Raw genomic sequence first — 27,411 nt, 5'->3', positions numbered from 1 at the left:
ACTTAACTTTTATCTTTTATCACTGTTCTTCAGTGACACATTTCAGTGACATAAGAGATAGAAAATACTACTACCTGCTCCTTTTGAAGATCATCCTCTCCTTATATCCCCTGTAGTGAGACTGAATTGTTATGGCTGCTTTGTTTCTGGTCTCAGTTAGTTCTTTTCTCTTCTTCCTGAGTAAGTACCCTCTGGCAACTGACACAAATTGTAATACAAAACAAGCTTAGGCAACAAGCAATGGGTGTCCCACACATTTCAGAGAGTCAAATGATAACAGCATTAAACAACAAATAAGGAAATATGGACAGGGGTGGTTATTATGATTACATTTCATCTGGAATTATTCTGTCCCACAAAATTTTTTTTGAGATTTCAGAAAGCTGTACCCATTCTACATGAGGATACATACAAGCTTTTTCTTTGTATTTTATTTGACTTAAGAAAATACAGGAAGATGCAGAATGAAGCAGAAGCATAGTGCTATATAAATGCCTCTGGAACACAGTCCTCGCAGCTTCATGTACCTGCTCTGCCTGATTCAGGCAATTATTTGACTCAGTCTTTCATTTCCCTGGGAAATGCCTGATTATAAGGCTACAGAGATTACCAGGCTCTCTTCTGGCACAGGCATGGAATTAGCTGAACATTCAATAGATAGAGAAAACTGGAAAATTTGATAGCTCAGCAGTTAGAGAATACTTAGCTCATGCTCCTTTTTGCAAAGACTCATCAGTCAGAATGAAAAAGCTCAGCATGAAAGATGTGCAAGCTCCACAGTAGCTGGGTGCAAGGGTACTTGCTACTTGTGCTTTGTGGGAGGTAAAAGTTCAAGTTTCTGGTGTGAACAAGGATGAATAAGGACTTGGGTCTTCTGTAAGATGTGTAGGCACTGACTAGTGACTCGGGGCTTGATGCAGCTGCTGGCATCTAGGTATCTACTGCCATAGCAGAGGCATCTACGTAGAGCTGGCAGAAAAAGTAAGACAGACAGGACTTTCTAGAGAGAGAAAGCTGGGTATAACACATGAAATAAAGCTGTGGAGGCCAGCAAGATAACCTAGGGCATCTCAGATGACACTAGATACCAATATGGGGGCAAATGAGCTGTGCATTTGGTGGTTTTGAATAAAATAAATCAAACTATAGGCTCTGCTGACTGTAAGAGTTGTTTAGACACTTAGGTCAGTTGTAGACATCTACACTGAAGTGTCTTAATCAGAAATTGAATTGCATTCAGAAATGTTGCTTCAAAAATTCCTGAACTTGCAAATAATTTCCTAATGGGAACTGGCACAGTCTCCACAGTGCTTGATTTGGACAAGTCTGCAGTTCCAGGAATTCAGCACAAATCTGCTAATCCCTGGCAAATTAAAAAGAGCATAGCATTCTGTTAAACTCTTAATTCCAAATGCAGTGCCGTGACTTGGGCGGTTTAGGTGATTTAAGGATTCAGGTGATTTAAATACCCTGAGGAGATGGTAGATATGGGAGCTCTTACTCCAGCTCTGCTGACAGTGGTTTGTATCAGAGGGAAAGGGTCAAGCTCACTTAAGAATGGGAAGGGAGCACAAGCAGTTCGTTCTAACACATTCATATAACTTGGTGCTAGGGTTTCTTTGCTTTAGTATACCCCTCATAATTTAGACAGCTTGGGATCCACTAGATGCAGTGGTTCTGTGTAAGAAGCACTATATAAAAGGGACATAAATGACATCTTGATAATTAGATGCAAGGTAAAGGAACCCAAATACTTACTAGGAGTAGTACAACTGGTTTTTATACTGTAGTCTGACAGGGCCTTAGGAGAGTGCAAATTGTAAAGTACTTGGAACACTTCTAGAGTTTCTTGGACTTCTGAGCCAATCCTCATTTCATTTGCATACAAAAGCTACTCAACAGGAGTTATTTTGAAATAAATCAAGTTACAATGTCAATGGACATGCCAATATAAGCTAATTCTGGGCTTTTTAGACTTATTCTGGACCACCTCTGAAGCTTCCCGAGAACCCAGTTAGGAGATAGTAACTGTCTAAGCTTTGTTTTCAAACTGAAAGAGGAATTTTGTATTGCTATAGAAATACACGGCAGGGGTGGGGTGGGAACCTGAGAGAGCTAAGTATAAATGGGCTTCTATTTTGTTCTGGCTTCTTGTAAACCAAAAGAAGTTGAAATGAAACTGCACACAGGACAAAGTGGACAAGAAGAAACATTGGGGAAATCAACAAATAAAGCAAAGTGGTAAATTCATACTTTTGCATTTGCTCAAAATCCTGATATAATTGACAACTTTCAGAGGTGTCATTATTTTTGGCATGTCACTGGATTTTATTCTGGTTTTCATTTGTTTTCTACACTGATGAAGTTCTGCATCCAACTGCAGAACACGCTCATCAGTACACACTAACATTGGCTCAGTGCAATTAACTGATGCCATCAGACAATGATTAAAACCAGCATTGGTGTTGGTATACACTCGTGAACGCATATCTGAGGTAGTTTAAACCTAGATTAGCCTGGGTACTGGCAGCACTACCTTATATTTGGGGTTGCTGCCTTTGCAATTACTGAAAGTGCTGCACAGATTTGTGCCAGCTGTTTTCAGACCTGTGCTTCTCTAGTTGTACTGCTGCTGCTTTCAGAGCTGCCCACACTACATCTGGCTTGGGGACATCTCTGCAGGCACAGGGGAGACAGAAATATAGGGAGGAAAAAGGGTTGTCACATAATATACATCTGGGCCCAAGGTGATAATTGGTGCAGAAAAGAAGAAATATTTTGCTAGGCTGGATTGAGTGATGGCAAAAACCATGAGTGAAATCACAGGTTGTAGTCTTGTCAAACATAACTATTACTGATATGTAACAAATCCTATTCCTAATAGAGCAGCACGCACACACATTATACGCAGTGTCATATGGGGCTTCAACAACAACGGCTGTAACACTTATATTGGATAAGGAGTGAAAAGGCTTTGCTATGGCATTTAATCAGCCCCCTTCACAGCTGTGCAAAGTACTTCTATGCCACTTTGAGCTACAGGTAATGCAATACACCGACCCATTTCAACCACTGCATATAGATACATAATAGATAAATTATACCTCAGAATATGTAAATGAGCATAGTCAATCAGTGTAGCTAGGTAATAGCAAAGAATCTGGATTAACATATTGTGTATGAATAGCACATTTGAAAGCCATGAAAGCAAACAGTCCTTACTTGCTTGAAATCTAGTAATATATTCTTCCACTTTTTTATTACGTTTTGCATTTGTGTATTCTTTACGAGCAACAAACCCCCTGTAAGCTGAAAAGAGATGTCAAAAATGAAATAATCCATTAGTTACACAAAAGGCAGTAAGAATAAAAAAAGTCTGGAAAGAATTACAGACCTCCATTGAAATATTCATAAATATTTTGCAGGCTTTATCTTTCAAAAAGAAAAAGCAAACAAGCACAAGTAAATCTGCATAAAACCTACATCTTCCGGTGAGTAAAGATATTGTGAAAGAAATGAATACAAAACATAAGAGAATCAGAATGTAAAATAAGATTAAGTTTGAATTGTATTAAAAATTTCAGTTGATGTCTCCATCAACAGTAATTGGTCTTATTACCCAGGACAGTTAATATATTTTATTTTCATTATTATATTATCTAACTTGTCAGAGCATGTCAGAATATTATTAATAACGGTATCATCTGTGCAATCATGTCCTTCCATTGTTAAAATTGCCTTTTAAATGTAACATTGATAAACATAACTTCAGTAAAGAGATTGTCATAACTGGTTAAAAGAAATTTTTCTTCATAAGAACAGTTATCACCAAATAGAAGTTATTTTGTCATATGCAACAGCGGGAAAACAGCAAAATCCACACCCAGCATGCACATCCATCAACTGTACACATGCATTAGCTTTAAGCAAAATGTTAAATGTTTTAAAGCTATTACCTGACTGTATTTTAATAGCACTTTGTTCCCTTTGCTCCTTTATCTTTTTGTATCTTCTTGAACCCAGCCACCCTCTGACACAAGCTTGAATCAAAATAATCATGTCAACTGTCTCCTTCCGCATTAAATTTAGCTGCTCCACATGATAGTATTTGAGGAATACCTTAAAAAGAGGATGCAGACATGCAAAAGTTTTAGTTACCCTCCCAGGCCTTGTATTCACTCAATTCATTTAGTATCAACAAGAGTTACACGTTGCTTTCAAATGATGAACAGACTCTTCAGCTGTAGTACCTAAAGGGTCATTCTTATTAAATATAGCATTTTCACTGTTTGGGGTATTAGTTTACCTTACTCTCCCCTTCAACATCTTTTGTCAGTCCCTGTTTATTCGTGCTTTCATGGGAGGATGTTTTAAAGTGCAAAAATTCAGTCTGTAACTGTAAATCTGTTTGCAAAACTATGAGGCTGACAGTTTTGCTAACCTCGCAAATCTGATGTGTGTTACATAAATGTGATGAAATCTGGAACCTTCAACCTCTCTGCTTCCCAATTTAAATCTAAGGCATTGTTTATTTACTGAATTGTTTTTATCAAGTGTGAAGCTGATATAACCCCTGAAAAACTAGTCCAGCACAAGGGATACAAATACCTTCCTGGTGTATATGACAATAAAATAAAATGTGTAGAAAGAGCTTGTGCAATTAAGACATTAATTATTCTTATTTTGCAGAATTCCCCTGATCTTTGATCACTAATTGGTACAGATACAGGTTAACCCTAATTAAAGTAAATGTAAGCTACAGATATGTGAGCTTCAGGCTGTTATTTGGAAAACACCACCAACAAAGAAGTAGTGTGCTGAAGAAGGGAAACAGCCATTGAAGCCACAAAGAAAGGAGCAGGACCAGGCATAGGCCGGGTAGTTTCTCCTTTCTGAACCCCTCCATCCCTACCGTGCGTATGTGATAACAGTACCTCGCTCACACCCTCCATCTCAAGGGGAATAAAGCCCAAAGATAAAAACTACCTATCGGCTAAGGGGGAGCACCCACCTGATGTTGTAACACCTCCATGCTGTGTCTAAACTGATAAAAAAGGCTTGCCTGTCAAAGTTACCCATACAAACTGCCTTCATGACTGTACAGGTATAAAATCTTAACTCAGAAAGTGCTCTGTGAAGCTCCCTCTCAGCTGGCCTGAGACCCCTTATCATCGTCACAGAGCGCTTCTCCTCCGAGCAGGTCGTGTGTCTATTTACTTTGTCCACTTACTATAATGGGTTGATCAACTTTGTAGTCTATTTCTTTACCTTTCTGTGTGTTGTTTATTATAATACTATCATAGGTGATCAACATATGATCACTACTTCCATTATATCAACAGGGATAGTGGTTTGCCTGTGAGCAGCGATTTATGGTGTTTTATTAATCACATTAATCACACGGTGAGTCCTAGTGCTTGGTTGCACCGCCCAGGTCTATAGCTGGTAAGTGGATTCCCCAGCCTGGGTAGCAGGTGGGAAGCCTGTTGAGTCACAACAAGATCTCACATCTCCAGATACGCTTCCTTTGGCTGCATGTTGTCTATTAGCCTCACTAAGACAGCAGAGGGAAATAAAGGTTGAGGAGGAGGTAACTTCATGGCTTCTGTCCCACCTATCCAGGAAGATGTCTCAGAAGAACAGTTTTCTTCTACACTGAGGTGATTTCAAATAGGTTGGGATCCATCTCTCTCTCTCTCCATCTCCTTCCTGGGCACTTCTGTTACGTTAACAAAGAGATGTGGTGCAGTACTTGTCTGACGCTGCTTTTCTCTGGCAGACCTCCTGAGATCTGTTAACTGGGGGAGGGTGTGTGAGTGGTGTGTCCCTCTGTGGCACACCGGGAAGACTACTGAACTAGAACCAAAAACAAGAGTATGGGAACAGGCATGTGTTCCTTTTACAATAATGGCTTCTCCCTACTTCACATATATGGGACCATCAGCTCCCTCTTCCCCCAGTGCTCAGCAAAGTGCCACAGAGGCTTCAGGCTGGAAAGCCAAGCCATTTCCCTTTCCCTTTGTGAGTCTGATTGCTTTTGGGAAGCAGTATAACTTATTTTCCTTAAGAAAGCTTGGACTAAGCTCACTGGGATCCTTACGACTACATTTTTGGGAAGAAAATGCAAGCAGTGTCGTTGTCATGTTCTGCTTTGCACTGTGGCCTCACTAAAGCTGATCACAATTTTAACACTTTGCAGGGTCGGGATTTCAGCCAGATACCAGTACCCAGCAAACGGTGGGTTTTTTTCAAACCAATTTAGAATGAGAGGTACCCCAACCAAATGGGTGAGAAAACAAACTGCTTAATAAGTTAACATTGACATACTGCAATAATGCAGATACAGTATATTAAAGAATTACTTTAGTTTTTCCAAGAACCCAGTTGTCAAGGCGGGCTTTTTCCAAGATGGCAGCACAGGTTTCTGGGCTGACTGGAGGATCATCATTTGTTTTGTAACAGATGAGGTAATACCTAAAGACAAATATATGATTCGTCATTCCATTAATAGCAAGCAATAGATGCAAATACATTTAAACCATTTGTATAAATAATAAAAACAGATGCATGAAAGAAAATGTAACACTGAAAAAAACAAGACAGCATATGAAAGAAATCGCTTTGATTGATATGCAGTGCTGAGAACTCAATCAAAAGTGGATGAGTGGCATATTGCACACCCTGGTGGGTTGTTTAATTCTATAGCAACACCAGAAGGCTTTTAAGAAGTGTGCAACCCAAGTAAAGTAGTGCACCAGCTCATTGCTGCTCTGGCTCTCTGCATTCCCTGGAAGTGATTTCAGTGGCAAAATAAAAAATATTTTTAAAGCTTTTCTGCCTAAATTAACTTACTTCATATCTAGAAATGTCATGAAAATTTCATATCTTATCTCATGTGCTAGACCATCTACCCTTGAGGTAGTTAACATGATGTGAGATGCACCACATTTCTTGTTACCTCCTTGGATTCAGCTTTGCAGATCTTTTGGGAACATATACATGCTGTTATGACATATCATATGTAAGCACTTAATCTGGCAAATTCATTACTCAGAATTAATTTTGACTAGGAAAAGAGGTCAGGATGTTCACGCATAAAGATTACCCTGGTAATTACCAGCTCAGCTGCTGGGTAGGAAAGTTCTTGTGTGTTCCAGGACTTTCCAAAATGCTCTGTAACAAAGTGAACCATACCTATCTTGTGGTTTTTTAATTCAAGAAAATTACATGAATTATGTGTGCTTCCAGACAGTACATTCTGCTTTTTTCTTGTTATTCAGCCTTTATACACAAAGCTTGGGTTGTACCAGCTTTAAATAACAGTAACAATTTCCTCATGGAATAATAAAAAAGAGACAATGTTGATTCCTGCCTTATCACCAATTTCTACAGCTTCTTTTTTTTTTTTTTACTTCTTTTTACTACACAATGAATTGGCTTATGTTTATTCTAATAAAGTAATTTTGCCGTTATCCCAGGTCTGCCTGTAACTCTCAACTATTAAAAAGAAAAAAAAATGACAAGGAGATAGATACTTAATAAAAATCCCTTTTAGTTTGAGGGCCATATTCTCAGTGCCAGAGATCTGCACAGCCTCACTGCAGTCAGGGGCGCTCTCTCTGGAGAGCTACCCCATTATGTTCACTGCTTTTTGCTCTTTTACCTGAAAGGTAAAATTTTATAAAAAGCAGTGACCAAAAGCCACAGCACATCTTGGTGCAGTGATAACTACCCTTTCCCATGATGAGCTCTTCCAAATCAGTAAGAGTCCCAGGATTCTTTCCAGAAACGGTGCTTGAAAAACATCACTTTGTCCTCCCTCTCTCTGCTTGTTCACCTGCAACAGTCTGCTGCTAGCTCTCTGTTTCTAGTGCACTACTACTTTTAAGTGCTTCTGTTTGAATGGGTGCTGCTTGCCAGTTTTGATATCCATTTCACAGATCTCAGTTCTGATTGAGGCAAATACTCAGGTTCTTTATTTGTAAGAGAGAAGCACAGATTAAGTGCTAAGGATTAATTTTTTGGGGCGGAGGAAGAAGAAATGAAGGAATTAAAAAATCATAGTAAGTTCATTACTCTTCTTCTTAACAAGAGACTAATACTTAGAAATTACATTTTAAACAAAAATATGCACTTAATGAACTTCTCAGCCCTAGATTAGCCATACCACATTATCATCCAGCCTGCAGAAGCAGATGCTTCACAATGCTGAATGTCAGGAGCTAGAGAAACTGTTGTGCTCCTTGGATGCTATTGCTCCAAATTCTTGGCTTTAATTTGAAGCATTACATTTCTAAACCTCAAATCTTTGAGGAAAACTTGCAGATTATAAGCAAGACAATTTTTACCAAAACGCGCAGGGAGCCTGCAACAGTCACCCTGTTGATGAGATGCATCATTCCCCTCCTGGGAGATGAGATGCATCATCTCCCCCCACCAATCCAAAACAGGTCACTAATCTTGTGCCTGAACTACTGTCATCCAGTCTGTAATCTTCTTTGTCACAGCAAATGGCTTTGCATTTTTTCTTTAAAGACTATGCCAAAGACACTGCTGATGCTTAGCAAACACGGCAGTAATGATAGGAGAGAAAAAGGCTTCTGCACATTAATGTTACCGTTTTATGAAGTTAGCAAACAGTATACGGTGTGAATAACCCTGTCTTCGAATTCTTGCTGTCTCCAGAATTCCTGTGTAACGCAGCTGAACCAACACTTTTTCTTTATCAAACTTGTTTGCCTGGCGGTCGTTGTTTGGCTTGATGCACCTGACAAAATGAGGCTGGCCGACGACCATTTTGGATAACAAATCCATCAGAGAATACTGCAAGAAAGTAACAAGATGTCTGCCACCGGGATATTCATAAAACTTGTATATAGGCCCATGTGTAGCTAAAATTTTATTCCACATGATCAGAATCATGTCCAAACCCATTTACGTTTCAGTAAGCTGGTACTTTAAGGGTACAATTCGAGCTTTGATAAGATCTTTAAGTTACTAGCATATACTACTTGAGAGAAACACTGATTCCAAATGGATGTACTAAATTTTACCCAGAACATTCTCACAAACTGCCATAATATCTCACATACAACAGAAACTTGCCTTACACTTGTTAGCTTCTCCTGGAGCGTTGTTAGGTAATTACAACCCACTTCTTTTTCCTGTTGTCACCTACTTGAAATCCTTATTCACCCAGAAAGTACATCATCCATGTACAGATGGGAAGTGGAAGTGCACAGCAAGCCAGTAAATATTGTCATCCCTTCATTAGACCGGAGGTAACTAAGGCCACCCCAGAAGAGGGGCTGTTTAGACTGCTCTGACCTAGCATGTGCCATTCATTGTATAGGCTGATGGTGATACTACAGCTGCCCTGCCAAGAGGAAATTTTGAGGACGGCAAAACTACAAGTACACAAAATCACAATTCCAAAGTTGCATGTCTCCACCTCACCAGGGTACCAGGCTAGCAGAGGGGATGCAGTTTGTAGCTCCCCACGCTAACTGAGTCACCTCATCTGGCTGTAAACAACCTTGACTGGTGTTTTGTAAAATTGCTTCACGGGAGGATCTTATTAAAACACAAATGAAGGGGCTTATTCCTCAAGATTCAACCTGATGCAACAGAAAGAGGCATCCAGGAGGTAATGCAGTTCAGCAGTAGGCTGGATGCATGAAACTAGTGTAGGACATCAAGAGCCATATGTTTCCTATTAAAATGTGCAATTCCATTCTGGACAGACGCTGCACCATGCAGCAAAGTGCTTAATTAGCTTCATCACTAGTGTGCCAACAGAACACAAACAAGTAGGACACACTAATGGATAATTTTTTTTTCCACTCAGTCTGAGGTGGCAGATGCTTTTCGCAATCACCCATAGAATTCTATGTATGAGTAAACCACTGGGGCTGAAGCTGAACCTTCCTTTAAGAGCATTAGCTAGCATGATCTGAGCAGGGATTTCCACTACAGAAAATAATAAGAGAGAAGTGTAAACATAATTAATTCATTTGCAGCCTCTGATGCTAGATGTGTTAGTAATGTAGCACAGACACTAGGTTTGAAAGAGATTCAATAAAGTTTTCCAGCTAGAACTTTAAAACACCATGCAGCTTTGGACCACCATGATACCTAGGCTGAAATTATGCTTCACAGTCCACAAAGCTGTGCAATTGTTTTTACTACACTTTCTTCTTACTGTTCTCTGTCATAGATGTAAATAAACTCTTACAGGTCACGAACATCACCTCAGCCATCTTTATGTTTCTTCTGGGAGAGATGACTAAGAGTTGGAAATTCAGAGCTGAGCCCAGGTCAACCAACCCTGTGCACCACTTTGGAGGACAGAATACTCTCCACAGCTATTTTCTATTGCAAGACCAGCAGCACACCCAGTGCTTGGGGAGGTCAAGAGCACTGCTGAAGGAGCCACAAGGATGGACTCAGGACAGCCTCTGAGCAGTGACCATCAAGATCTTTCTCGGGAGCTCCTGCTTCAAATTAACTTTCCCCTCTTGCTTCTTAAACTCTTAAAAGAAATGCTGTATCACTAATGTCCAGGCTCCCTTTGTCTCCCTTGGTGAAAGAATAGGCAAGTGAAAAATCAATGTTGATCATCATATATCACCATGACAGAAATGTAGCTGTGTAATGAGGTACAATTGAAGATGAACATCACAATCTCCTCTGCTACACCATAAATACAGTCCACAAACTCTAAATGGATCCCTGTTGACTCTAACTCAACAGGCGTATTTCAAAAGGTGAAAGAATAAACATTCATTCTACTCTAGAAAAATGTATTAAAAGATCTGATATCTTACTCTAAAATAAGAAGCGACTGTTTGTGTTTTCATGCTGGTTGTCTCTCTCGGGTGATGTCCAGTATCTCCTGCTTCATTCTATAAAGATGAAGAAAGGAAATGACACTCTTTATCTCTGTTGAGCCTGTAGCACACTTTCCAATGCCACAATAAAGCAACCCTCAGAGATCATAATTAATTAAAAAAAAAAAAGTATTCTAAATAGAAAAGGTTACAGCATGATCACTAGCACAAATCAGTTACACCAGTACATTACATTACTTTGCTACACAATACACAAACGTTCACACACAGAGGACACAATTTGACAATGCAGCATCTAAATAACTGCCACAAATAACCTGACAGTGTCTGAGGTCCTGTCTGTTATTTCATCACCACTGTTATTTTGGTAGTTCTCTAAGGAACTTGACTATACTCCACACCAATATTTTAACTTCTTTTTTTGCTACAATGCAGTTAGGAAACATTTTCTTCCCCCTGCAGTTGTTATAAAACTATAGCCAGAAAGAAGGGAAATGTTAGGTTTTACCTCACGGAAGGAATATGAATTGCACAACACAAAGATATCCAGCTAAACAGAAAAGAAAATAGGAGAGGGAGAAAAACCAAGGAAGGGGTTACTTGCTTACTTTTATTACCAGTAGCAGTATTGCCTTTTTAGTTTAAGGTTCAGTGCAGAACCATGAAATCAGTTTTCTTACCTTTGTATGACTGATTGATTTCTGGGGGGTCCACATCTGGTAACTGATTGTAGTTTTGCTTTTAGTGTGTGCCAGGTTACCTATGGGAAAATGAAAGAAAGCAACCTACCAAGATGCTTACATCTCATCTAAACTAAAAGCTATGCTGAACCACCTTATTCATGCCCCCAGTGCAACCACATGGTTCTTTCTAAAGGTTGTTGACTTTTTCGGAGTATGTCCTCATTTCCCCTTTCACCCTTGGGTTGGAACAAGCTCTGAAGAAGATGAAGATGGAACATGGGCTGAATTTTCCTCCTTCAGCACTTACGTCATCTACTAGAGCAAAAAAATAAACAGACTGCTGCAGAAGGTAAGAAGATACATCTGAGAGCTTCCATGTGGTTTTACCCTAAGGATGTTATTGTACTATTCTAGTTCTAAGGCTACATATATATTAGTTAAAAAATAAAATAACACTAGTACCCTTCTCTGGCCCTAAGGGCAAGTGACATTGCATGACTCCAATCCACACAGCTACACTCTATACTTCACTGCTCTTTTAACCTCCTGGTAAAAATAAGGTTGTATCTTTCCATAGAGCTTGTTGGAAACCATCGTTGGCCTGTGCTTTCTCTTCAAGTGTGCCTGGGTATTTCTGGGAGACTGCTAGCTGACATGGTCCAAACTTGTCCCAGGGAGGTAGCTAACAATTAATCAGAATGGGCAATCCCGTGGGAGTGTTTCAGCTACTGTTCACTGGCCCTGTTTGTTTTACTAGCACAGTTATAGTCTTAGGACTCTAACCTTGGAGTTCTTATTCAAGTAATACCTTTATTATGATGACTTGAAGGGCTAGGTGCATTGCAGTGGTTTACACAGACATGAGTCTTCTAAAGGAATAATGAAAGTTCTGCTGAGCTTTCCACCATGTCACTCTATGTTGATAAACACCACCCACTGCTGCATGCTGCCATTGCTTCTGCTAATAACACCTCTGAAATCTCACTCTTCACTGGGAGAGCCTGTAATCTCTCTGTGCTCCGCTACTACCAGTAAGAGGTGGATAAGAGTTGGATAAACAGCTGCAAATATTTGGCATGCTAAGTTAATGCGTCATGTATTTCGTGATGATATCAAGTACTAAACCTCTCTTGGGCTTAGCTGAGTATTACAGGGTGGGAAGGAAAGAGACAGGATTACTCACATCTAACTTTAGCTATCTGAAAGTGGGGTGTCTACAAGATCCCCGCTGTATTCAGTGAGAGTGCCACCTTCAGAGGAGATTCATCCCATCCTATGAGAAACACCTGAGATAGGCAAGATGGTTTGGACTCTGGGTAAACCTCTACATTCCCACTGTTTCTAGATTAGTAACTTCGATCAGAAATCTAACTTTTCATTGAGTATAGCTGGATGGTTTGGGTCAGTTTTGAAAGGCTACACACACTGTTTCATAACATTTAACAAAGAGACTAAAACAACCTTCAAAATTATCTTGCAAAACATTACATAAGACTTGGGATCTGTTCTTGGGACCATCTGGGCCCTAACTTTGGCTCTACAGAAATTATAGTTTACTATCTTAGCAGATATCAAGTCAAAAAGCTCAGGCAAGGACACTGAACTCAGTGTTTTCCTAGGAACACTGGAAAACAGACCTTCAAAACCAAATCTTGCATTCCACCAGCAAAGCTCCCTTTGGGAAGAATAGAAACCTTACCAAAACCTTAGTTTCTGTAAGCTATGATAACATTTTAGAGAAATTTCCATTAGGCTCTTCCAATTTAGCTTTGCTGTTTTACTACAATTATATTTCCCATGTAGTTGTACAAGAAAGCAATGTAAAGTACTGATTGTATGGCATCAATGCCATCACACAGGGAGTAATACAACACAATAGCAAACCGGTTGTAAGACTTACCCATCATCCTAAAATGTTAGGTAGGACACTGTGCAAGGACCTGGTTCAACTAAGGTGCAACTCAGGAGTAATTTCTGTAGAGCCAGTCATAGTCCTCCACCCCGACTTATGAACTCCCCGAGGAAGTGCTCACTACTAGGACCCCATCCGTTACCTATCATAAAGGACTAAAAGACTGGGGAAACAGAGGAGTGTCTCCTCACTCTTTGCAGCAGATGTTAGGAGCCCCAACCTTGGTTCCCTACTACTTCAAAGAAAAATTGCACTGAGACAAAACAGGCAATTTATATATGCCCTGCCCAAAAAAGGCTGGTGACTTACCTGATCCTTTCTGTTCAGTCCTCAACTCAAGGGATGCACTCCACTCCCTGTCTTGCTCCCCTACCCTGAAGAGAGGACCCTGAAAGAAGCCTCTACCAATTCCTTGGCACTTGACCAGACCAATCCCTCCCCTGCAGCTTGAGATGGTTGGGGCTCCATTCTGTATAGATTCTAGGGTTGGAAAGTTAAGCCACAAAGTGTATAACGTCATCAACAAGTGGTCATATGAAACCTAGAAGTGGTCATCATGAAGGCTAGAGAAGAATAAGATTACCACAATAACAATACCTGTTTTTGTAAGAGGATGGGTTACCAACTGTCGTGTCAGATTGTTTTCAGATGATCGCAGTAGCAGCACAATATCAGCTGGCAGAGTATCTCTGTTTTTGGCTAGGAATCCACTTGCGTTATATAGAACCTGTTTAAAAAGTGCATTTATGCATCTTCTGAGCTTTTGAAAAGTAATTGTAGATTTAAGCACTCTGGCATGTGGCTTCTGATATATCAAGATACACAAATAGTTTTTCAGCCATCAGGCTTGCTCTTGCTGACAGTCTTTTGATCACTGAAAGTTCTAACTTTTCAATACTGAGAACCATTATGATGCAGATCACTGAAAGCAAATCCATCATTCCAAAGCAGCTTGAAGCATTTATTTTCCCTAATGCAGTTGTGTTAATATTAGTTTTAGCTAGTGTGGATTTATCACTAGGACAAGTGTATTGCAGTCCTCCTTTATGCCAGTACATGTAAATGCCCAATTAACAATGCACTTGATTTCAACCATATTATGCAGGATTATCCATATGACTACAATCTTTCTGTCCCTTTCATATAATGCTGTACTGGATCCAGGACTTACCATTCTTTCTAGAGATCTCTGAATTAATTGTAGAAGTCGTCTGCAAAATCACAAACTGCATATTGACAAATCAAATCTCTCTAAAAATTCCAGGAATGGTGTACCTAACTCGAAATGTAGCTCCAAGGCTCTATCTCACTGATGCTGTAAAAAAAAACCACCACAAAACCCCCTAAACCCTGGCCTGTGAAGACGGGTAAAAGATACTGGCATATTTGATTTAGAAAAAACCTTCACAAAACAACCCAGTAACAGTCATAAATTACTAAAAAGGCTTGTAAAGGAAGAGGAAATATAATTTTCTCCAGTTCCACAGTAAAAAGAACCAGGAGTAATGAACTTGCATCACAGCAATGGAGATATGTTAGACAGTAGGAGAAACTTCCTAATGAAAAAGCTTGTTGAACACTGGAAAGGGCTGATGGGGCACTGGTGGAACCTCTGTCTTCAGTGGCTGATATCAGGAATGGTACAGGAAGAGCTGGCTCTCTGCTCCTCAGCAGTGATACGCTATGCTGGTGAAGTGTAGTTCAGATGAGTTACTGCAGGCCTTTTGTAGCTGGCTGTCTTGCATGGGGCAAGTTATCTTCCATCAGCTGATGGGCAGTATGTTGCCTCCTTCCATGCCAGCTGCTCCAGCACTGCACAGACCCAATATAGTTTCCTATGTGAGACAGCAATGCCTACTCCATACCCTTTAAAGGAGCTCAAAAGGAGGTAGGAAGTCCTGCTTTCATAAGGCAAGGTTTAGGTGACCAGTGGCATCTTGCTGCAGTGCGTCAGCAACTCCTGAGTTTGAAAGACACATGCAGCAAGTCACCTTGTACAGGAGGGCAAGACACTGCTCATCAAATGAGTCAGAAAGCAGGGCCTGCACTATCTATCTGGCTGATGACAAAGTACAGAACTAAGTAAGGCTGATGGGATGTAGGGGGTAGTAGAAAGAATGGAGGTAGATCCACAAAGCAGTGGGAACAAGCACGGCACAGGACTTTGAAGAACGAAGAGGAAGAGCAGAGCTGCATTACATAATGGCTACGTTTCATTTCTTCTATAATACAGTCAGTTCATTTACCTGGTGACATTTACAAAAAATACACTCCTGCTATTGCTTTTTTTTTGAGGGAAAATAACTTTTCAATTTACTTTTGATCTGTAAGGCACTGCCAACATTTCCATGTCAGGCCTGAATACATGAACATTGAGAACCAACCCAGATGACCTCTTCCTTCCAGCCCTACCATTTCACAATCCCCAACTAAAATCATTAGGGCGCTTACCTTTCCTGCATAATGGTAAATCCCAAAGGTTAGATCTACTCTTTTGGGCCTCCAAAAATATTTTGACTTCAAATTATCTTCAAATTTTTCTGAAAGGAAACACATACCTTATCTTACTGGAGTTACTGCACAAGATTGTCTTCTGAAGCTGCATTCCTCTAAGGATATTGCCTGACTTCTCAGACAACACCGAGGCACAAAACGAACTCTGATGTTTTTAAGGAAAAACATACTATAATGGTCTTGTAATAAAAGGAACTAGATAGAGAATATGGGAGCTCTTGGATCAGTTACTTGTACCAATTTTTTTCTGTGTGACCTCAGAAAATTGTTTGCCTTTCTAAGCTTTGGATCTTCATATATGAAACAATGTAGTAATCCTTCCTAAGGATTCCTTGGGGAATTGTGAGGGAACACCAACTGATTGAGGGCCTCTGTGTTGTAGACTAAAAAGTATGAGGACAACAAGCTCATATAATTGCTATAGCATGGGCATTGTTACTGGATGTTATCAGGTTTTGTTTGCTGCTGGTTAAAACTCTCATCTGACACTTTGCACATACCATAAAACCATAATAAAATAAGCCATATACTTACCTACAAGTGTCTGATCTGTTGCTTGTGGGAATCGACTTTCCTCATCCAGCAAGGACAATAAACCCATTGGTTTCTGCAGGAACATATCTAAGAGGGGCCTGTTGTCCTCGTATTCTATAACTCTTGCATCAACACCTTCATATAGGTATTCATTCTGCAACAAGCATCAGAAGGCAAGCTTTGTCTACATAGACAGAAACACTTCAGAAAATAATTCACAGACTTAATTGTAGCAAATGAAAACTACATTGAAAAAGTGTGCTCCAGGGCTAAAGACATCAAGGTTTTACAGAAACAAATGTCGGTAGGGATTTATCACACTGTCAGGCTATAGATTCTAATTTCTCTTTGGATATGTAAGTGCTTCCTATGGTACAGTTGGTAAAGCAAGATGCTTTCCGGGAATACACAAGAATTAAAGAAACAGTTGAAGAAGACTGAATGTTTGCAGATGGAGATCTCAGTGTATATTTACTTCCCAGGTCTCCAACGTAAAAAATGATCTCTTCACCTTTTAGAGCTACCTTTACTTTCCCAATTTGTTGCTCAGATCTATATGATGTACAGCGGCCAAGATTTACAAAAGTGACTGCAGATTACAGAAGCCTCACTTGTGTGATCCCTCTCCTCAGACACCTGGAAAAGTTCTTATATGGAGAAGAATGGTGCACACAGTTTATAATAATTAAAGAATGGTGTACATACTTACTAAAAATGAAATAAATTGTCTCAGGTTGGCCTCTACAACATTTTCACTCCTTTTAAGGAACTAGGGAAAGGTATTCAGCAAGATTAAGAAACAATAGAAAAACTAGTGGGTCTTCTGTGGTTTATTTGTTTGTTTGTTTGTTTGTTTTTTCTCCTGAAAACTGCAAGTATCTTTGGATTTCTACCAGACTTAGAAAAACCTGGTAACAAATGCTGTGTCCACAGTGTGATGCCAAGCTTTTATATTGAAAATAATACAAATTATATCTGAAGAATACAAGAATTACTTTCTTTAATCCCTCATCAAGGCAGAGGACAGATTTACATTTACCAAGAGAAGAATGCTCTGGGGATCGCCACCCCTCCGCTACTGTCACCCGCATTACATAATGCAGTAGCAGTTATCCACTGCACAGTGCTCCCACATACACCAAGGCTGCCTTCAGTCCTCTGTAGGCTATACTATGAAACACATAATTAGGCCATTTGATCTACTTTAAAAATTATGCCTCTTCCAAAAGATAGGACTCTATAGAAGTGTTACATTAATGCATGGTGTTAACAACATAGTTGTGCTATCCTGAATTCATTGTGAGAAGAATGTCATAAACATGAATGATGGCTAATATTAATGAGTTCAAAGACCTCTAACCCTGAAAGACCTCTCCTTATGTGTCATTTACTTGAGTCTGAATGAATGAAGAAGGCAATATATTGAGCAGTTTGAAAAGGAGTTAACTGCCATATACACCAGAAAAGCACATTATTTGACTTCATACCTCTTAATCTCTTAAGTCAGAGATAAACAATGAAATGAATAAAATCAATAACACCATCCTGGAAATACACACCAAAATAAATAAATCTGCTGATTCATTTAAAAGAGAACACAGAATATATACCTAAACCCTTCCAGTATCCAGACTGATCTAATTTTGCAAGACACTTTTAACTCTAAGGATAGGTTATGGCTCAGTTTATATCCTGTATAATGGTGTAAGTAAGAATCTCTGCTACAGCCCCATGAAGGCTCCTCAGCTCATAACATTAACTTCATTCATGTCTCCCCTGGAGCAGTGGGCAGGTGGAGTTTTGCTTTTTATTTTAATCAATGACCTGAGTAGTAGCAGAATATAGGAGAATAATAAATGTATCACTGATATAGGAAAGAAGGTAATTACATACCTGTAGGAGCCAGTGGCAGAAGGGAATGAGTCTGTGTTACCTCCTAAACAGAGCACTGGAGTAGGGGCACCTTAACCAAGGGCCGCTGCTGTACTGACACACAGATATTATGTTTGTGAAACCAGCTGTTACTGCTTAGGATCACCAAGAGTACACTTATTCAGGGGCAAAAGGGAAGAGATTGCTTAGGATGAATCTATCAGAGAAGAGTGTTTCTGTGACACTCAGACATCCTCAAACAAGCTCTCAAAAACAGCCTATCTATAATGATTAACTTTTTCCAACTTCAAATGTTGTGAGAGAGGCTGGTTTAGAGAGCTGGTAAAAGAGTTCTCCTGGAAACTGAAAGGAGGTCTGTAATAGCTGTACTACTACACTGTAACAGAAATGTCTGCTCTCCTCCCTGCCTGGCCAGTGCCCGGGGCCTGACCTCCATGCCTGCAGCTTTTGTGACCGTTCAGTCTTTTGTGTGTGCACCTTAACAACTGAATGAGTGTCAGCACTGACGGTTTTAGTAATGCTGCCGTCTGCCCAGCAGAATATGGAAGGACTTCACTCCATCACTTCCCATGGGCTCCTGGAGGATGGCTGATAAGCAAGTCTTCCAGGCACCAGTGTGACAGATGGCTCAGAAATAAGATATCACATCACATTTTCTTATGCAATGCTGGTCTTCAACCATATTATTAGGATACAAGCAGCAAGGATAAAAGCCTAATGATGCACATCATAAAACTGTAATGAAATGGATCCTATTTGAATTAATAGGTTGAATCAGCTACAGGATTCTGTAATCCCCCATAATGTTTTATGACAAGAAAGCTTCTTAAAACAGCAGCTGCTCATTGAAATTCTAAAACATAATCCACTAGAAAGTATTCCTGTGGATGGGATGTCAAAAGGAATGACTGAGTTAGTTACACTAATACTTGGGCTCCTATCTCATCTTCATATTACATGGTATCTTTTCTGTTATCAAAACTAGGTAATATTAGCTTGTGCAACCTGTTTTTACTTAATAACAAATGAATGATTAAATACATTAGGAAATGGTCTCCATGTTTAATTAAAAAAAAAAGTAATGGCATTTTACTGAGAACATGGTATCATGATATTTTGATACAAACGGGAACACCAGCAACTTACTCAGGATGAACCTTTTCCAGTTTAAACTAGAAAATTAAATCATCATATGAATGTAAAATACATTTAGTGCAAAAAGTAGCATCCTTCCAACTGACAGTAAACTTGCCCCTTTCCAAAATGTTTTAGGTATTTGACGTTACGGCTTTTACTTTTTATGAAATAATCACAAGCAAGAAAGAAATGGGAAGGCTGCCTTACTAGACAGTGTTACTTGCAGATCACGGAGCTGACAGAATTAACTTACATCGGTACCTTACATGTAAGGTAGACACCTTGAAGGACAGGACTGAAGGTGAAAAAGTTATGCTTTGCTTAATATCAACCTAAAAAAGTCTTGTGCTGGCATTCATTCCACTTAACTGTAGACACATAAAAGAAGTGGTGCAGTGGAGAGCCTGTATTTCCTTCCCCATCCGTGGAGACAGAGATGTATCTATTTGTCCCTAGTGACTATTGGGAATCTAAACTACTTTTACCTTAAACTATACTCCTCCACTTCAGCCTTTCTGTTAAATTGGGGAAAGGATATTGCATTCAGGGCTAAAAGCCTTCATTCTTAAATTCAAGCATTAAGTCAACAATAAAGAATAAGTTCCCTCAGTTTTGACTTGTCTTCTCCACATCGGCACGCAGACACTCTGCTCTAGCGGACACCGTGAGCCTTGGGCAGTGACAGTACCACTGTTCTTTCCTACCACTTCTGAGGCCGTATTTTTGCAGGCCACGCTTCCCAGGAAGGCAAAACTATCAACACTTCTCAGAAAAGAAACCACTGATAATGCTAAAAACACATCACCTGAAACACCAAAAGCCCAATTCAGCCTTGAGAGTTCATTTACTATTTGGCTTCACTGCTCAAGTTGCCAGAAAGTGATTCACCTACCCTGGATCCATAATCACTGCTTGTTAGGTTGACATTGGTTAATCGAGAACAAGACTATAATCAAGTGATTTAGGCCTTGACTTCCCATTAGATACATCAAATTTCATCTAATTGCATGTGTCATGGAATTGAACAGGGCAAAACTAGGAAAGAAATGAAGAAATAATGTACCTGTAAGTTTTACCTCTTGAGGGAGGTGTGAAAGAAATTAAACTGCAGTATTCCTTGGGTAGAACTACAGGGTGCAATGCAGTGTCATGTCAGAGATTTCTGAGATGGCACAGAACGATCCCACACATCTGTCTCACATTGCACAGGGGTGTGGAGAGATACTAGCCTGGGAGCCCAGCATCAGGACAGCTCCATCAGTGTGGCAGTCAGCTTGGGCTAATGGAAGTCAGCGCGAAGGTCTCTGCGACTGCTGGCATCAGCCGCCTTCTAAACATAACTCCTGCCTTCTAGTATTGAAGTCAGGCAGACGCACAGCAAAGGGCAGCAGCCATCCTACTGTTTGGCTTTTACCTAAGTGATACTTCGTATCATTAACAAGAATAATTTCAGTCACATGATTTTGAAAGTATTTCCTTTATTCCCATGAATAGAAAATTTAGTAATTATACTTTATATTTCCCTGCAAACAGTTTTCTCTTATTTGTCTGCAGGGAAGGCTTGTACTTACAATTAAAGTACATTACTGGTGCTAACACAGGTGAGTCCTTACAGTGAACAGAAAAGATTCTGAAGCCACCTGCCTTCTCGAAGGCTGCTTTCTTGTGATGTAAAACTGGAACCATCCCATTATACATAAGTGAACATTGATGTCCTATAATGACTATGAATCATACTGCAAATCATCCCGTGCCATTGGGCTGTAAGGCAGAACAATACATTTGTCATTTCCTGGCTCTGAAAGGAAGGGAATTTACACCCACGCTTGCACAAACTTAATCTATATTGTTCATTCTTCACTGCTGTACTATCATCTTTGGAGACTGCTACAAGATAATATAACGAAGTTTGATATAAACTGGTGTAGTGGTGTCATGTAAATTAAAGTAGACCTCTTCCTCAATTGGCATTACAGACAGAATGTGGACACTTGTATTAGGAATATTAGGATTGCTGTAAATGGGATATGAATGGAAATGAGCGTGTAAGTACCAGAAGAGTCTTAGAAGAACGGCCTGTGATTTGAATGAAGAACGTTTGTTCACAGCGATGAAATCGAGGGAAGTGTTGCTTACATCAAGATCAGAAGGCCTTCACTCACATAAAGACTGCGAGCAGAACGGAACACCCTCCAAATCTGACAACAGGAGGATGGCCGCAAGGTTAACAGCACATCACATACGCCTTTCCTTTTCCTACGAGACCACCAAGGAAACTGACTGTAGGCATAAAGGTGTACATGTTCCAAACAAGGAAAACCAGATAATAACCTTGCCTAAAGATTATGGAGGCTGAAGTAAATAAGGTTCTGAGGCAAAGAACTGTCCCATAAAAACTGGTGATTGCTAAAGGGCATAAAAGATCTGTCCAAAAACTATTTCAGCAAGAAGAACCTAAGCGACATGACGAAGACTTGCCAGCTGGTGTTCTTTGTTCTCTCTGTTGCTCACAAATGATCCTGGTCACACCACTTAAACACACACATCCCAGTGCTTTCCTGGGTGTGAGTCAATGAAATCTATGAGAGAATGAGTGGGAGCAGGTAAAATTGACATACTTAGAGATCGTGTAAATAAGGGTCACCTTTGCCGGCCATAAGGTCTGTAATTGTCATACTAATTTCATACAGGGAGAAATGAGTAAGCTGTATGTTGCCAAAATCAGAAGTTCATTTTTTCCCTCATCTCTTCAGTAGCAAAATAACCACCCTGACCTCTCTGCAGCAGGGCATGTGCAGGAGAGCAAACTGTTGCTGCTAGATGGTGACACCACAAACCTCTGCTTGAATATAGGTCTGGCCAAAATGTTCTGTATTAGGATATCTAGAAACAAGTAGAGGCAGATCACACTGAACAGGACCAAAGTCTAATTCAAAAAGAGAAGGAATATTAAAACAATATTTGCGTGTACAGGGATAGGGTCAGGAAAGCCAAGGCGCATCCATCAGCAGCAAAAAGGCAACCAGGGAAAATGCGGGCCTGCTGCTGAACGAGTGTGGATGACACAGAAAAGGCTGAGATACTTGATGCCTTCTTTGCCTTGGTCTTGACTGATAATCCCAGGTCCCTGAGACCAAAGGGAAAGTCTGAAGCAAGGAAGACGCCCTCAGTGCTATAGGATCAATTAGGGAACATTTGAGCAAAGTAGATGTACACAAGTCCATGGGACCTGGTCAGTGCCTGGATTTGACAGGAATAAATAATGGTGCTGCAGCCTGTACTATTTCCATCTTCCAGCTGTAAGAAACAGCAGTAGCCAAGCACTCTTTTTCTAGTGTGAATTCATGCACTTTGGAAAGAAGATGCCTAAGTAATTACAGTAGTTCTGGCTAATTTCTCTCTGACTTTTAGATGGTATTAAAGACAAGAAAATACCTGTGACTCAGAATCTCGCACATAAATTATAAAAACAACTACAAGGTCTAAGACTGCAAGACAGCATTTCCTGAAATAGCTGGAAACAGGATAAAACATTGATCATAGAAAAAAAAATATAATTTTACACATAGATATATACACCTCTAGACTGACACATGCACGTAGACACTTGCATACATAGACACATTCCAAACTTTTATCTGTCTCTTCCTTAAAACAAGCAGTGATTAACACTAATGAAACACTTTTTCTACTAATAATTAAAATCAGTATTCAGACAGATTTTCATCTATGTATCATAAACCCCAATAATTTCAATAAACCACAGAAAGTATTATTTCACCTAAAATTTGAATGTTGAATGTTCTGCTCATGCAGAATTCTGAAATATTTCTATTTTCAGCAAGATTAATATTTTTTCCCAAATACGTTATTTTTTTCAAATAAAAATATTGAATAAAGATTTAAAGATAGCTAATTACTATGGAATTATTTAAAAATTTGAGGTGATCTTTTTTGAGGTTTTTCAGTATTATCTTCAATTTCATAAACTTTTATAATTACAACCCTATTTCTTTTCTCTGTTTTACATCAAATCATTTAGATTTAATGCATCATTATTTAGCTTAGATGAACTAGTTCCTGAATAAGAACAAAATAATGTTGAGATTTTCAGTTTTAATAATGGAATTTCAGTGTTCATTAAGGTTATTAGCAAGCTATTATGAACACTGCACTTTAAAAATTATGTTACCGCTCATTCATTTTTTTATTGTAAAATCATACATTACATCACTCATGTTTTTCCTCAAGAAAACAACTGCATTTGCATCAAACCAACTATCACTGTGTTATGTTGCTTAGATACTGTAAATTTCAAGTTTAATGCATTTTATGTAAGCATTTCACTTGCAAATAGCAAGCACAGCTTCACAGAACACACACTCAGAAAACATTTGTTATAATCTGCAGTTTACAACCTATTATGGAGAAGGAGCAATGTAGTTTCTTGAGACAAGGTTTTATATGTTCAGAAATATTAAAGCTTTATCAAAATATTCAACACATACCTGTTCCCAGGCAAAGACATGTTGATTGAAGTAGAACTGAATTTGTTCATTGGCAATGTTGATACAAAGTTGTTCAAAAGAATTTTTTTTGAAATTCTCAAAGCCAAAGATATCAAGAATTCCAATGTTTAAACCATCATCATTTCCACTGCAAAGATTAAATAAACTTTCTATTGTTGCATCTTATTTTACACTAACTAGCTTTGTTATTATTTCACAAAAGGAAATAAAGGGCCAAATCTGTACACCAGTTAAACAGGGTAATTTTTGCTACATTAGATATCTCTTAAAATAACAATATTTTTTTAAAAAAATACAATAAATGCATATCAATTCAAAGATGCCTGTATTTGCAGACCAGATACACTGAATCACATAATGACCGACTCAATTGATACGTGTATAGAGGATTTACACATTTATTTTTAAACTAGTATTTTCTAGTTATTATTCTACTGTAAAAAGCTGACTACAGTACAGAAACAAGATGTAGTTATTTTTGTTTCTCTTGTAATAAAACAGGCTTTTCTTACAAGCATCTTGAAATTAAAGATTGCTGTCATCAAATATTATTTCTTCATACTACTTTTTCACAACAATTAAAACTGCCTATTTTCACATGAAATTCGAAAGAATGAAAAGCTAAACCTTTTATGCATCTAAATAACAACTTTAAGGACCAGGGTGTGGCATGAATTTAAATTACCAATTAAGGTCTAAAGAAGTACTATTAGTAAAAACTTCAGTTTGAAATTTTACTTAAGGCATTCTGAGGGGTACATGGTCATTTCTGCAACTGGAAAAAAGCTTTAATATTTGTATTTATTTGCTGAAACAAAAATTTAAGGGGATATAATTTTATATCAAACTGAAGTTGTGTTTGGAAACTACTCTCACAAATAAATGAAATCATGCTCATAACAAAAATGACAGAAGCATTGGCACCAGCACAAATACGAGCAAATTTGACCTATGTAATCAACAGATGAATGTCAAAAGTTGACCCTGGAAAAGTATAAAGGAAAAACAGTATGTAATTTTCAAAAGGTTAAATAAGCAAAGGTCAAACATGAAAACACCAGATGCTTGTGCTATCCATATCCACTGTATCTTCACTGCATACTATGAATAGAATAAAAACTTCTTTTTTTTTTTTAACATGGAGATGTCATGAACAAAAGGTAGCGGACAAAAAGTAGATGAGAACACCAAATGCTCTAGTGTAGACAATCTTATTCCCACAGAAAATCTTTATTCTGGAAAAGCTTTTTTTACCTTAAATGTTTGTCAGGTTTGAGTAAAGTGTTGATGCGATTGACTATCCAGCTAAAAAGGCGCCCGTAGAGTGCTTTGGCCATGGCATCTCTGACATCAGTGGCTTTTTCCACAGTGTTGGGACGAATAATTGTTTCTCCTCGAGTCACTACACAGTGAGAGGTGAGGGCCTCTTGCAGTTCATCTGCCTGAATACACAGCAAGGATGCACCTAGGAAGGAAGGTCACAGGCACAGCTCAGAGGCAGATTTTGGAAGTGAAAATACGCATATCTGCAATCAAAGCTGGAAGTGCAACATATTATGAATAAGGGCCAAATCAAAGTCTTGAACTATGACTAATGCGGGCGTTCATGCCAAACAACTGTCAGTATTTAATCTAGTCACCAACCTTCCTAGCTTCCACTGCAGTCGTTAAGTCATTCAAAGCAGAGGCCTGTAGGTTGTAAATTGCTTTATTAAGGAGGCTTCTAAATTGCTTTATCAAGGAGGTTATTTCTCCAAACTGTCTACAGAGAAATGCTAGGGAATCTAGGTGACTATGTCAGGAGTATGTAAATTGTGAGGTGTGACTATCCCTCTCAGTTATAATCCATCCATATAAGCCACTGCTGTCCTCCTTCTGCTCCAAAATAGGGGTTCTTCTTTCCCAGTTCCACAATATTTTTCTATCTATGGTAGGAAAACATGCAAGAAGATAGCATGAGGACTTCATTATCTCCCCACTTGTAGTTACTGAGAAAGAGTAGTAACTTTCTTAATAATCTTTGCCCCTTTCCCTCCTCTGTATCCTGGCAGCCTACAGTGTAAGGTTTCCCTTCCAAAGAATTAGTGAGCCATATTGCAACAGACACAAGTGGGGAACAAGCAATGACTATCTGAGAAAGAAACTGGGAAAAAAACCTATTCAATGTGTTAATGAGGTTCTCCATCAAATGTTCAAATAACCTTGGAAAAAATCCAAAGATTTTCTTTTCAAGCATCTGCAGTATTAGTCATGTTTCCTGAATACCAGTGAACTGGTTAGTCAAATAAGCTGCATAACATGGAAGATGTTTTCTCTTTGCATTTGAATTCAGGTGGGCTTGGAATTAATCTATCTTCAGCATTTAATTATTCTTGCAAAATTTCAATGTGAATACAGTTTTCATGGATAACTCTCCTGCAACAAAAGAAATTCACTACCAAAACACTAACGGAAACCAATCTTAAATCAAGAAAAAACACTCACAATTCTCAAGGGCTACTGGATTGGAAATGTTGCTCTTGTCAATCATATGTTCAGATACTACTGCAGAAAATTCAATGTTACCCACATTTAAAATGGCAGCCAGGACACTGTACACACTTCCAAGTTCCTGAAAAGTATATTAAAAAAGATGCAATAGTTAACAGCCAGATAGATTTGTCATTTTGTTTTGTGCAATGGGCATGTGTGCGTGTTGTTTCCTGTTGTCTGCCACATGCTTCCTACTTTTAGGAATACTGTTCTCAGCAGTTATTCCCTGTTCTGTACTCAGCATAGTCTTTCAAGTCTAAGACACCAAAGAGGGCAAGACAAACTATAACCTAATCTTTCTTCCATACTTGTCAACAGGACATGATTGACATGGAGCAGGGGAAGCACAAAACAGTGGTGAACATAATCCTCTTACACAGAAAGAACTTGGAGGTTATTTATATCCACCCTTGACCATGTCTGCAGGTACAACCATGTCTAAAAATTAATACCCAGATCAACAAAACTGTAAAAAAATCTGCATCTGTGTTTCTTGGAAACAAGGTACTCCAAACAATAGGTCTGCAACAGCTCCCACTGATGTCATCAGGAAAAGTTTCACTGGGAGAAGAGTGAGACCTCACATCTCTGATTTGGCAAAGCACTTTACTCCTCAAAATGTCAGTTAGAAACTGTGTACTCATCAAAGCACTTTAGTATGAACTTTAACATATTTAAATTCCATATTATTTAGTAGGTTCTGAAGGGGATTCTGCCTTGAAAAAGGCTAACATTAGCCTGGACAGTGAAGAGGTACAGACAGTACATTATTTTAAGTACTTATATATGGCAAATAAAATCATATTTGCAATTAATGAAATAATGAT

The 27,411-nt window shown here is 38.9% G+C and overlaps 1 protein-coding gene across 9 annotated transcripts in view; it reads right to left on the bottom strand.

Annotated features, from left to right (window-relative positions):
- MYO3A (myosin IIIA) overlaps window positions 1–27,411 on the bottom strand; it is a 126,349-nt gene that overhangs the window by 21,538 nt on the left and 77,400 nt on the right. For 4 of the 9 annotated variants that reach the window (XM_040592887.1, XM_040592888.1, XM_040592892.1 and 1 more), the window contains exons 17-31: window positions 26,537–26,663; window positions 25,307–25,517; window positions 24,032–24,179; window positions 16,494–16,647; window positions 15,897–15,985; window positions 14,043–14,172; window positions 13,755–13,925; window positions 11,531–11,610; window positions 11,359–11,400; window positions 10,827–10,904; window positions 8,618–8,823; window positions 6,363–6,474; window positions 3,957–4,119; window positions 3,223–3,309; window positions 75–198 (exon numbers count right to left, since the gene is read on the bottom strand). In XM_040592887.1, the coding sequence (XP_040448821.1) occupies window positions 75–198; window positions 3,223–3,309; window positions 3,957–4,119; window positions 6,363–6,474; window positions 8,618–8,823; window positions 10,827–10,904; window positions 11,359–11,400; window positions 11,531–11,610; window positions 13,755–13,925; window positions 14,043–14,172; window positions 15,897–15,985; window positions 16,494–16,647; window positions 24,032–24,179; window positions 25,307–25,517; window positions 26,537–26,663 (1,922 nt within the window). The other 5 variants (XM_040592893.1, XM_040592891.1, XM_040592889.1 and 2 more) reach the window with 4 other exon arrangements.

The sequence above is a fragment of the Falco naumanni genome, chromosome 4 (assembly GCF_017639655.2).
Source record: "Falco naumanni isolate bFalNau1 chromosome 4, bFalNau1.pat, whole genome shotgun sequence".
Taxonomy (NCBI): Eukaryota; Metazoa; Chordata; class Aves; order Falconiformes; family Falconidae; genus Falco; species Falco naumanni.
The sequence above is the reverse complement of the archived record's forward strand: the minus strand, read 5'-3'. Positions and strand labels throughout refer to the sequence as shown.